This window comes from Brassica napus, chromosome A7 (genome assembly GCF_020379485.1).
Source record: "Brassica napus cultivar Da-Ae chromosome A7, Da-Ae, whole genome shotgun sequence".
NCBI classification, from domain to species: domain Eukaryota; kingdom Viridiplantae; phylum Streptophyta; class Magnoliopsida; order Brassicales; family Brassicaceae; genus Brassica; species Brassica napus.
In genome coordinates, this window is record NC_063440.1 from 12812196 (window position 1) to 12824466 (window position 12271).

Genomic DNA, 12271 nt, shown 5'->3' on the forward strand with positions numbered 1-12271 from the left:
CTTGAGTTGTAAATGTACATATCATAATCTATATATACAACAGTTTGTTTATCAGTTCTTCTAATCTAGCGATATACATAATCAGATCCAAGAAAAATCTAAAATCAGGGACATGTGAGATTTGATATTTGTGACACCAAAATCTCGCTCAAGCATATTGTTGTTTAGAGCCGCCTTTTTTGCAGAGTTATGAAGATAGAAAGGAAAAAAATGAGAGATTTAAGAAAGACAGAGAGAACAATAAGATGAGGAGGAAAAGTCTCAAGAGCTTATAGGTCTGATACCATGAAAACTTATGTATTTCCTTGAGTTGTAAATTTACGGAACATAATTTATATATACAATAGTTTGTTTATCAGTTCCTCTAATCTAGTGATATACACAATCGGATCCAAGAATATAGGATGTTGTTTGGCATATTCTTTCAGTTGTTTAATAAAAAAAAACACCTCGGATTTATACAGTATTTTAAATTTAATGAATCATATCATAACTAAAAGGCTTGTCTTTTTCTTTTTCTTTTCTTTTTCTTCCGGGCAACTAAAAAGGCTTATCTACTTGGAAATAATATTAAATATTTTATATATATATTAAAGCTTCAATTTCAGACCTAAGTCCATCTCATTTGTTACGAATCTTACACTCACTCTATATCTTCTCTCTCTTTGGTCGTGATGATGGATATGTACAAAGATGATAGCTCACCATATTGTTATTTCCATCCAAAGGAAAAATATGTTGGAGTTTGTCCCTTCTGTTTGAACGAGAGGCTTCTTGTTTTAGCTTCAAAGCAGAGATCATCGCGAACTAAACACTTGTCATCTTCACCAATCATTGGTAGTCTCCCTAAGATCTTCGCCTTGAGCTCTCTTCTCAGTCGCCTCGATCTCCGTCTCCATCGGAAATTCCATCCCTCCTCCGATCTTGACGTTTCCACGAGCCAAGAAGGTGCACAATTATATACCCTATATATATATGTTCTCGTACATATACAGTATTACAAACGATTTATATATACTTCATACAAATATATATATATATATATATATATATATATAAATTCTAGTATATCTTAATATAATTAACTCTAAAAGCCTCATACCTCAAGATCTAATTCCAATATGTTCTAAAAAAAAGATCTAACTCCAATTGGACCGTTCCTTTTTATCGTAAACGGAATTTTTCTTTGTAGTTTCCAAAAAGAAGATTTTCATTATCTCTCCCCACACAATATTTATTGGTAATTAATATTAATATCATCAGTACACTTTTATATTCTGAAGTTGAATTTTGAACTTTATAATATAAATATTTCTGTAAGACCATATGTATTTCTGTTAGACAGTTTTTCTTTAGAAATACGTGCATATAATGTATATTAAAACTTAATTATTCTACAAATTAATAATTATTTAAATTTAATTTATTTTTGGGGGTCCCAGATTCTTTTATATCGATAAAATTCGGAAACGATGGAAATGCATCGTGGGAGAGAAAAACGGTGTCAAAGGTCTGTGTAGACAACAACACAAACTCAACATGTAAGACACAACAATCCCCTATAACGAGCATTGTAGAGTACAACAGTCCCAAGTCATCGCTTAAGTGGCGCAAACGTATTGGTCATCTTTTCCACGTCATTAAACTTAGATCGGGATCGTCCACGTCTTTTTGCCACGTGGCATCATCATCATCCAAGGTCGAAGGAACCAAAGTGAGGAAACAGGGCTGGATGGTGAGGACCTTAACCAGAAGGAAGTCCAAGAAAAGTAAAAGTTAATTATTTTCTCGCTTCATATTAAATTCTACACCTAAAACCAAATACTTTTCTATTATTTTGATTTTGGTTTGGTCGTTGTTTCAGTGATTGATGCGTCTGTTTAAAGAAGAAGTACGTGGAAGTTTTTTGTTGTTGTTGTTGTAAGTAATGATACTACATGGATTCGAATTGATTGAAACATTCATATAGTATATTATTGAATTAACTAAAGTTTATGATATAAATTTGTAAATTACATAAAACATTATATATGCATAGGGACAAGAGGCTTGCTCTGGACCATACTTCTTTCTTGGCATGTGGTCTGAATCTGATAAAGCCATTAAAAGATGTGGAGAAGGGTCAAGATAGCCTTTTATCATTATTTTCAAAGTGACAAAAGAGAGTTTTTGAAGAAAAAAATAAAGAAAGGAAGCTAAAGAGAGAAGAAAAACAAAAAAAGTGAGTTGCTTTAGAATATATAAATTTGCATGGGATTCTCAGAATTCTTGTATGACTTTGAGTGCTCATCACCTTAATTTCCTTTTTTCATATTTTATAAAGGAAAATAAAGGAGAGTAGTACAAGTTGTAATGCAAGAAGAAGAGTCCATGTTAGGTTGTTCACAATAGCGGGAAACATTGTGGCACAGAATATGGACCCCAAAGCCTTGCCCCCATTCACATTGTCTTGTAGTTGTCTCTTTTATATACATTGTATATATCCAAATCCTAGATTAAAAGAATTTTTTGACAAATAGCATAGCATAGTTTTATGCTGTAGAATTATCATGGCATATTAGTTTTGCCAAGTTCTTTTTGATTAGAAAAGAAGTAGGTTTAAATGTGAAATCAATAGTAGAATCATTTGACAGAGTTGATTTTGATAGATGACCCTTTATTGTGTGTGTTGAGGACCTGAGGTGACCACTCAATGAAAAGAAAAGGTTGCTTTAGTGTTTTTCTAAGTTCAAGCAAAAGTTAGGAAATCAATGTGACTCCTCCGGAGAAATTATATAAGTTTTATCAATGTGGTAAGACTGATGCGAGAGATAACCTAATTTTTAGGTTAGTTTAACGACGACTTGACATATGTTTGTTTTGTGTACTTTTATCTGCTTTTTCATGCGTCCTTTTTTTTGATTTTTTTATGAAACTATTATCAAAAACGATCGAGTAATAAGTCAGGAGTTTTATCAATGTGCTCCTTTTTATTCAGATATGAACTTGAAAACAAGTTCTAGCCTTCTAGGAAACCATGCAAAGAATCCACCAAAACTGGGTACAAGGAGGAAACTAGAAATTAAATTATTGAATGATTCTTTTTGAAAAAAAATATATTATTGAATGACTAACCGAATTGTGGTGATTATGATCAGGTCGGCACAATGTCTAACTAAAATTTCGCAAAAATAAGTGGGTAAGTAAAAATTCACTTTGGGCACATGCCAATGCCAAGGGCCGCGCCTAATTATGATCAATCAGGAAGTACCATCCCGATTTATAGTATATAAAAGGGTTTAACAAAATTGATTTTCTATCTATGTCACTAATATGTGTTTACAATTTTCTGTCACACATCCGTTTAAAACTATAAGATTAAACATGCTTAAGCTAGAGTAGTGTAAGTATGGGTTACTTATCAAAAAGTGATTTGCGATACTGTGTGAGTGAAACCAAAGCATGAGAAAAAAATATGTGGTAATTGCAGAATCAGTAAACAATGATTTCGAGACATGGAAAATTAATGCACCACCGTTGGATGAGATGGAGTCCACGGGCCGAGTGAGTGGGCGTGAGAGGCCCATTAATTCCTCTCTTTGGGGCCTATCGTGAACGGACGTGGTGGCTCATTAGCCGTAGGAAGTCGGGCGTTATAAATGGTATCAGAGCTGGTTAACCATCTTGGTTCTGATCCGAGAGGTGTTTTGAGATATGTCATGGTGCAAAACGGGGGCGTTGCGCTTTGTTAGTGGGAGTGAATTCCAACATCCCGATTTTTGGTATATGTGAAAAGGCTTAAGAGAGTTGACTTGTTACCTATGTCACCAAAGTGCGCTTACCTTTTACGGCACACATCCGTTTAGAACTCCAGAGTTAAACGTGCTTAAGCTGGAATACTGGAAAGATGGGTGACCTATCGGAAAATGATTCACGATATCGTGTGAGTGAGACTAAAGCACGTAGAAAGATCATGTGGTGATTGCAGGATCAGTAAACAATACTTACGGGCCTTGAAAAATTAATGCACTATTCGTCGAATGGCAAGGGGCCCATGGACCGAGAGAGCGGGTGTGGATGTTCCATTAGCGGTGGACAGTCGGAGCGTTACACAAGTGATCTGACATATTATTTCTAGTTTTAGCAAAGAACCTCGATGGCCGATACACATATACTTGATGAGGACGTGAGCGGTGAGCCCCATTGGTCTGCATATATATTGGACACGAATTTACAGCGCCTATACGAATCGTATAATACCATAATGGCATGGAGTTGAATTTACAATATACAAACGCGCGGTTGAGATGGTTTGGATAATTGAGATGTTACGCGTAATAACCGATATGAGTGCATGGTCATTATATATATTTAAACGTTAGTCATGATTCTTAAGTGACAACAACATGTGGGATTCAAATTTCGAAGTCTTGAACTAAGAACATGACGTATAAATAATAGTTGGAACTACTTCAACTAGACACTTATCCTGTCCTGACTATCTATGCCTGTTTATACGTTATATATCTTTGTTATTCATTACATTTGTATCAATATGAGAAACTCTCATTGGGCTTCAAAGTCCCACGACGGGGCCTAAATTAATGAGCTTGGTCCACAAAATGTGGAAGATCAGATACCAAAGGGAAATGGCGGCTTATTGCAGCACACGTTGGTCATATGCAAAGTATCAGCATGATCGAACATCCTCTAAACCTTTGGCTAAGCCTTCTTATGAACTCCTTATCCATCGTCCCCACTTGCAGGAAACATTTCTTCCTCAGTAACCCGTCTTGAAAGTATCTGGTTCACTCAGAGAATTCCAAGATCCTCAAATCTAGCATTTTACGAAGTTACTGGGTTGTACGGAATCTCCTTTTAATCAGTAGAACACATAAACACAGTCACTACTTTATCAAGTTTTTTCTCGCCTGTGTAGGTGTAGCAAACAACAAAATCCCATAATGTCACAATTTGTTTGTAACAAACACTATTATTGTATAAAAAATAATAAAATAAAACGTGAAAAATCATTCATACGATACATTTTTTTTTTGTACATGAGACGTTGCTGTCTTTTTTAGCCAGTGACAAACTAATCCATTTTCTCCGGAGGTAAGTTCAAGACCGATTGGTCAACCTACATCACAAGAGAACATATTCACATCAATTCAAATGTGCACGATCTCTTTGAAAATATGAACCAGCATGACCCATAATATAAAAAGAGGACAGAGGTCAAAAACGAACAATTAACCAAAAATCAAGAAAAGAGGCAGGCGTTATTCGGTTATTGTTTAGAAAATTTTGCATATAAAAAAAAAACTAATAGACAAAGAAACATTCGCTAAGAAGTGTGGTCTTCTGTGTATTTTCCTCAAAACTACCAAACTAGGCTAGCAGCTAAGAGACGGAACACGCTTCTCCTTTTCAGAGCTCGTCTTTAGTGGCCTCAGCTGTCTTCTCCTCCGTCTTAGGCTCTCCAGCTGTGTCCTTGTTCTTGTCGATGAAGCTTATAAAGTCTTCCTTTGTCCTGTCTCCTTCGTACAGGACAACGTTTCCGCTCGCTGATCTGAAGTAAATGGTTGGGAATCCCTTCACATCGAAGGTATCACGTGGGAAGTCGTTTGCAGTTGCATCCTAGACAAGTGAAAAGAGGAAGAACCCGGTAAGATAAAACCATGGATTTGATAAATGAATAACCTTTCAGTGTGGTGAAAGGGGAAAAGAAAGTGACTTACTAGCTTAGCTATGACAACACTTGGATCGCTTTGGTATGACACAGCCACTTCGTCCAAGATTGGAACAAGCTTTTGGCAGTGTCCACACCATGGTGCATAGAACTCAAGCAACACTGCAAGTAAAGGAGAGGAAACAAAACTGATTCATGTGTTTCTTTACCTACCAGCATTTAATAATGTAATGTAACTCACCGTTCTTTCCAGAGTTGAAGACCATGTCGTCAAGGCTCTCACCAACAACAACCTTCACTGGCTCGTTGCTTTCGGTTGGGACAGGTTGAGATTTTTTGTGAGGGGACACTTTTCCATCCTTGAAGTCCTTGATCCATGAACCAATCTGGTCAACCTCCACATTTGTTTTCAGGTACTTCTTGTCGTCAGCAGTTTGGATGATGATGAGAGGAACTTGGCTCTCTTCGAGTCCAAAGTACTGTTATTGTTTTCACAAAATTCAGAATTAGCATTTTGAAATTGAAAAGGGATGAAGCGGTTGGGAGATAGATAGCCGAGCAAGAGTAACCTGGAATGCGCCTTGGCTGTTCTCAGCATCACCGAGAAGGAAGCTAAGACCCTGTCCCTTGTTGGATGTAGCAACTTCACGGTACTTTGATTTAAGAGTCTCAGCTGATTCTCCGGTGAAGTTAATGAAAAACATCGCCTGAAACTCAAAATATTACGCACCATCAAAACCAATACACGGTTTGGGAATTACAGGATCATTGAGCTAATATGGCATATTCTATGACAATAACTAATACGCATCAGCTCATCTCAGTCAATCTATAAAAGAAACATGCATACTTATACACAGGAAATAAAGGCAAAACATGAATCCATCATTTTAGTGATATCATGATGGGATTAAGATCTATGAGTGATACCTTAGTGTTAGGGCTGTCAAAGAATTTGATAACATAAGGGTGGTTGTTTGGATCCTTGTCAAAGACGGTGATAAGCGGAATGCTCGATTCTTTGACAAACTTCTCCAAAGCTTCTCCATCAAAATCCTGGATGAACAGAAGAAAATCAAATATATACAACAGGACCACTCATCCATGTTACATACAAAGAGAAAAGCTTTTAACTCTTGTACCTTGGAATCAACAAACAGCTCATCGAAGGGTTTGAACAGCCTGACAACAGGTCCTGTCACAGACTCTCCACGAGGAAGAAGCTTAGCATCAGAGGTATGTGCAAAATCATAGTCAGAGCGCAGTTTCTCAGCAGTGGCCAAGAAAGAATCAAACTCAGAGCCAGCTAATTTAGGGAAAACTCCAACCTAGAGCAGCAGAAACAACATACGTTACTTGCCTATTATATACACAGATGAAAAAGGAATGTGCGTGTGGTGTGACCTAGGTTGCACGGGTACTCCAACTTGGTGCCGTCTCACGTATCGGGTTCGTCGGGGGGACGGGGACGTCTCGGGTACGCATAGGAAACGTCCCCAATATGTGTGAGGTGAACCCGGGACGTCAAGAATCGTCGGGTACGGGCTTGGGCAGAGAAGGAGACGTTCCGGAAACGTTTCTGCAAAAAAAAATAGACGTATCCATGAAGTTTTGTGTTATAAAAAGTGTAAAAAATCAAACCATATATGTTTTAAATGTTTAATGTGTTTATTCTATTAATTTTGAAAAGATCAAAAGTTGTAATTAAAAAAAATAATAGTCTATGTCTCTTCGATTCTTCCACTCTCAGTCTCTTGCACGTCCATCTTCTTCTTTCTCTTTGAAACTAAAGTCCCGACCATTCTCTCTCTGCTGATATATCAGCAACAGAACACATAAGCACTTTCCTTCCCTTCTTGTCTCTTTGTTGTTTATATCACAAGCAACAAAACACGTAAGCATTTTCTTTACCTTCTTCTTGCTTCTGTTAAAACTTATGTTTCAGACTTATGGATATTTTTATATTTTCTTATAATATAGTCGCCGTTTCTATGACGTACCCGTATCTACAAATTTTAAGTTTGACGTTTCCCGTCCCCGCTCCCGTCCCAGTTTCCGGTCCCCGTCCCGGTCCCGGGGCTGCTTAGGGTGTGACACTTACCACCACAACCTTCTTGTCACCAACAACATCATCACCCGACTTGATCTCAAAAGAAGCGGGTCCACTTTGTTTCTTCAAGTAAGAAACAATACCGTCAGCTTCACGAGGTCCTTTGTATTCCTGAACAGCTTTGCCTCCGTTTCTGAAGATCTTGATAGTAGGGAAACCCTGAACCTCGTACTTGGTTGCAAACTCTTTGTTAGTCTCCTCACTTGCATCAATCTTAGCAAGAACCACGGGAGGGACGTTACTGCTCAGCTCCGACGCAGCCTTCTCGTACTGTGAAACAAAAATAACATGAATAAGACAAATTGACATGCAAATCATGAAGAAGAAGAAGAAGTTGTAATTTACCTCAGGAGCTAGCTGCTTGCAGTGTCCACACCTGAAGAAGCAAATATCAAATACCATATCATAGATCGAATCGTTCAAAGACAAATCCGTATGATAAAACTCAGATCCATCGAATCGCATATCTCAGAAAAAGGTTTGAATGAGCAGAAGATCAATACCAAGGGGCGTAGAACTCGACGACGATGAAGTGGTGCTTGTTGATGGTATCGGTGAAGTTGGAGTGATCCAAGGTCAGCACGAACTCCTTCGTCTCGCTTCTTACTGAGGAAGTGAGTAGCGACAACGCGAGGATCGAGAACAACACGTATCCCCTCCTCATCGCAGCCATTATTGATCTCTGTGAGCGAGCTCTATGGGGGAAAGCTTTGGGAGATATTTATTTATCAGCTAAATGGTCGCGTATCCACGTGGCGATCAATCATTCGATGTTACGCTGTCATAGTTTGGTTTTTTTTTTTTGAAACACCATAGTTTGGTTAATACAGTATAATCACGTGAACAATGGGATGGGATCAAATGAGATATATATATCCGTCAAAACCTTGCAACGGGTGCGTCACCTTGAACATGCTCTGCCCTCTCTACTACACGACAGCACTGCCTGATCCCACGTACAAGGCTGGTTTGGTCGGACTGATCTTACTCAAGTGAAATTAGCAAAGATTAAACCTAGCATTTTGCATTATTGGTCTCAAGATATTATCAAATGATAGTGGAATTATTAAGGATATTTTTTCATGCTCTGCGAGGACCATGGTGAACTCGACCTCTTCGTTTTGAACCTTTCCGTGCGCATTTAGACTCTCTGCTCACTCTAATACCATGAACCTGACCAACATCGCCAGCATGTTGGCTCAAACCCGAGTCAGAAGAACGATGGTCTTTCCTCACACCAACTCTAACACGATGGCTCCTCGGTCTTAGAGACTTTCTAAGACGCTCTTCTTTTCTCACTTCTCGTCTCGATCTATGGTATCTGAACGACCCATCATCACTATAAGCACCCTCAGTATACCTGTGGTTTCTGCGTCTTCTTCTGCGTTTGGTGTGTAGCAGATCATAGCAGAAGAAAGTGTAGCAATAGCTAAGAATGTAGAACCAACAAGAGACTAGAGCCCAGAGGAGTCTGCAGAAACTGTGTATGATACAATGCCAGAAACCAAAGAGAAACAAGTAGGCTACGATTAGGACTAAGGCAGCTTTGGCGAGACTAGCCACGCAGAAATTCTCTACGTAGCATAACACATCCCACGGTGATGGACAAACCAAAACTGTTCCAAGTTAAAGAATCGATAAACTTTTGAAGAATATAATCTCTGGGTTTTGGAAAGTTACCTGCAATATTTTCCAGATAGAAAGTCAAAAGGAAAACCAAAGAAGTTGCCGAGAGAATGAAAGAAACCGGTGAAGAACGAGTCCATCACAACACCAACTTCAGATTTGTATTATTAACAGACATAACAAGCCGATCCAATTAGGACAAGAACTTATATAGAAAGCCACTGTAACTGCTTTATATCTGGTAGTTTCCTCTGTTTTAATTATTTTCACGATATTTTAATTATTGCAAAAATAAAATGAAAATAGAAACCAAGGAGTACAGTACAGGCGTTAACTCTAATAAAATATCCAAAGAGGAGAAAATCAAACTTCATCCACAATCTCAGAGAAGGAATGGTTCTATGAATTAACCGGGATGTGATGGGTATTCTACTTTAAACCGGTTAACAGAGAAAAGACAACAACTTGGATAGAAGCAGATGATGATGTTGATGGATTAGATTAATCCATCCTTCCCTTTAGGATCCTTTCTTTAATCTCAGTCGGTGTTCTGCAACAATATCACCAAGAAAGTATGTTTAAGTAATTTGGGATAGCAAAAAACTGTGTGGGACAAAAAGAAGAAACTTATTGAGAACTTACACAACGTAGACATGGCCTCCCCAACCACTCAGACAATCACGGTCAACTGACGAGAGAAGTGCTTGCGATATCGTCTCAAACAGCTCCTCCGCTTCCTGATAAATTCCAATTTTGTTATACTAGAGTCTTGATACACTAGTAACAATGGAGGATGGCTAACAAGATACAACTTTTGAACACTTGAGAACCAATTGAAGATATACAAGCGAAAATTAATTGCTACTGTGATTCCTAATGGCATTACGCACCCTGATTTTTCACAATAATTCAAGATTCTAAATTCATATAAGCTAACAAAGAACCTTAATCTACCAAACTTAACTGTGGACCACTTAAGAATTTGCATGGAAGGGGTTCGGTAATAAAACAAGAGATGATAAAGTTGATAGTAGACAAACCATATCAGGCTTGTACATTGCTTCGCAGGCTCCATACAGTGATTCTGAAGCAGTTCCAGATACAACGAAATCTTTAGCCAACTCCCTGGCATTTTTACAGTATAACCACAAGTATTACAACATGTACAGCAAGCCATTATATCAAGAAACAAACGAAATGCAAGAGTAATGGAAAACTCATTCCCGAAACAGCCAACACAAAAGAAACCGATAAAAATAACAAACAACATGAGGAATCATGAACATTCCCGACTCGCTTATGAATCATTAGACACAACTCCAACAAAAACAAATGCTCCATCGAAACACACTAGACTAACCAAGCTAAATGGCACTGAAGAAGGGAAACTACATCCCTACGATCAGAGAAGCAACAAAGGAAAGGAGACGAGCTTACTTGGCTCCAATGGAGTCCATGGTGCAGATGAAAGGCTTGTCATCTTCCCCCAATCCAGCAATCACTGGTTGGCATAAGTAAGGACCAAATCTGAAACAAAACACCCCAAGTACTAATCAAATCTCAATCCTAACCAAACATCAAAATTCGACTTGACAAAGCAGGCAAGCGACAGACCTCTTCTCGTAAAGAATGGCAGAGACGAGACTAGCGAAAGTTTCAGGCTTCATGTCTCTCTCTTCACGAAGCTGGTACAGCTTATGACGAAACACCAAGCGCTGGTACCTTCCCTCCCCACCCCAAAAGAAAAAATCTCAATAAGTTCAAAAAACAAACAAACAAACATCTGAATGCTTTCTTACAGTGTCTGGACATCGGTGGCGAGACCAGAGAGGCCGATGAAGACGCGATCGTGGATCTTGGAGATTCTCTGGAAATCGGTGGCGATTGTCTGAAGCTGCACACCGAGCCTTCGATCACTGGCGATGGCGAAGCAGTTCTTCCCCACCATAGCTACGACCGCACTTCCATTGTACTCGAAGATCTGCATCGACATCAATTAGTCACGCATCAATGACTGATGACGGGATAAGAACAAGAGTGAGTGTTTATGAAATTCAATCCAACTTACCGACATCGGAAGATTAGGGTTTGTGGGAGTGAAGTTTGGAGCTTTTTCGAGGAGAACGGAGGAGAAATCTGAGAAGACGGAGGAGGAGAGAGAGAGAAAGTAAAGTTGACGGTGGCTTGGAAGAAACTCCAGCCGAGTTACTCTTTGGGCCTTCTACAGGCCCATGGGCTGCTAATTGTATAAACCCAATACAACCAATCTTTTGATGTATCAGAGTTAGTTTCTCGGCAAGAAAAAAACGGAACCGAAAAAATTTTTCGAACCGAATTATCCGAAAGCAAAACCGGGCTAAACCCTCGAATACCCGGATGGTGCCTATATTTCTATATCCAAATAACCAAAACTGAACCGAGAACCGTACGGTATCCGAATATGTGAAAAAACAAACTTTAGCTTTCTAATATAAAATAAAACTAGATACTGACCCGCTCTTTAAAAGGACGGGTATTCTATCTATTAAAATGTCATTTTTCAATTTTAATATTATTTCTAATTAGATAAGGATGTGTTTCAATATTTTATTATCTAATATGGTTTTATTTTTAAAAATTGTAATTCTAATTAGTGTGAGTATGTGTTTGAATAGTTTATTATCTAATATGGTTTTTATTTTTATAAATTGTAATGTAATTTATTTGTTATTAGTAAAATTGTGTTTACACATATAGGACTGCAAATCCGTTGTTTGTTTAATTATTAAATATATCACATATATTAATTTGTTTATTTCTTAAATGTATAATCTCAATAAAAATAAAACGGGCTTTTTATGATTTTAAGTATAGATATTTTACAC

At 38.0% G+C, this 12271-nt stretch overlaps 4 protein-coding genes across 11 annotated transcripts; 1 reads left to right on the forward strand and 3 right to left on the reverse strand.

Moving 5' to 3' along the window:
* The first annotated feature begins 498 nt into the window (after nucleotides 1-498).
* On the forward strand, nucleotides 499-2647 carry LOC106358186. 7 transcript variants are annotated; one of them, XR_007314921.1, is made up of 5 exons: nucleotides 518-948; nucleotides 1443-1769; nucleotides 1865-1920; nucleotides 2039-2221; nucleotides 2324-2647. XR_007314921.1 is itself a non-coding variant. In XM_013797935.3 (4 exons), the coding sequence occupies exons 1-3, from the start codon at nucleotides 675-677 to the stop codon at nucleotides 1882-1884; spliced, it is 621 nt and encodes a 206-aa protein (XP_013653389.2). In that variant the 5' UTR covers nucleotides 518-674; the 3' UTR covers nucleotides 1885-1920; nucleotides 2039-2647. The 7 variants fall into 7 exon arrangements, 3 of the variants coding, with proteins under 3 accessions (XP_013653391.2, XP_013653389.2, XP_022544529.2); XR_007314922.1 differs by having other exon boundaries at nucleotides 1865-1917; XM_013797935.3 differs by having other exon boundaries at nucleotides 2039-2647.
* A 2521-nt stretch (nucleotides 2648-5168) lies between these two features.
* Nucleotides 5169-8494, reverse strand: LOC106371070 (protein disulfide isomerase-like 1-1). Its single transcript, XM_048736774.1, has 9 exons — nucleotides 8285-8494; nucleotides 8127-8157; nucleotides 7773-8051; nucleotides 6814-6999; nucleotides 6602-6727; nucleotides 6241-6378; nucleotides 5913-6150; nucleotides 5721-5833; nucleotides 5169-5619 (listed from the first exon to the last, which is right to left on the reverse strand). Exons 1-9 carry the CDS (start codon nucleotides 8452-8454, stop codon nucleotides 5410-5412), a joined length of 1491 nt encoding a protein of 496 aa, XP_048592731.1. The 5' UTR covers nucleotides 8455-8494; the 3' UTR covers nucleotides 5169-5409.
* A 16-nt stretch (nucleotides 8495-8510) lies between these two features.
* Nucleotides 8511-9547, reverse strand: LOC106369459. Its single transcript, XM_048735518.1, has 2 exons — nucleotides 9499-9547; nucleotides 8511-9397 (listed from the first exon to the last, which is right to left on the reverse strand). The coding sequence occupies exons 1-2, from the start codon at nucleotides 9545-9547 to the stop codon at nucleotides 8862-8864; spliced, it is 585 nt and encodes a 194-aa protein (XP_048591475.1). The 3' UTR covers nucleotides 8511-8861.
* Nucleotides 9548-9721: 174 nt separating this feature from the next.
* Nucleotides 9722-11678, reverse strand: LOC106371069 (proteasome subunit beta type-3-A). 2 transcript variants are annotated; one of them, XM_048736775.1, is made up of 7 exons: nucleotides 11476-11678; nucleotides 11207-11388; nucleotides 11022-11129; nucleotides 10845-10934; nucleotides 10448-10532; nucleotides 10050-10144; nucleotides 9722-9957 (listed from the first exon to the last, which is right to left on the reverse strand). In XM_048736775.1, the coding sequence occupies exons 1-7, from the start codon at nucleotides 11479-11481 to the stop codon at nucleotides 9909-9911; spliced, it is 615 nt and encodes a 204-aa protein (XP_048592732.1). In that variant the 5' UTR covers nucleotides 11482-11678; the 3' UTR covers nucleotides 9722-9908. The 2 variants fall into 2 exon arrangements, with proteins under 2 accessions (XP_048592732.1, XP_013666547.1); XM_013811093.3 differs by lacking the exon at nucleotides 11476-11678 and having other exon boundaries at nucleotides 11207-11394.
* Nucleotides 11679-12271: the final 593 nt, after the last annotated feature.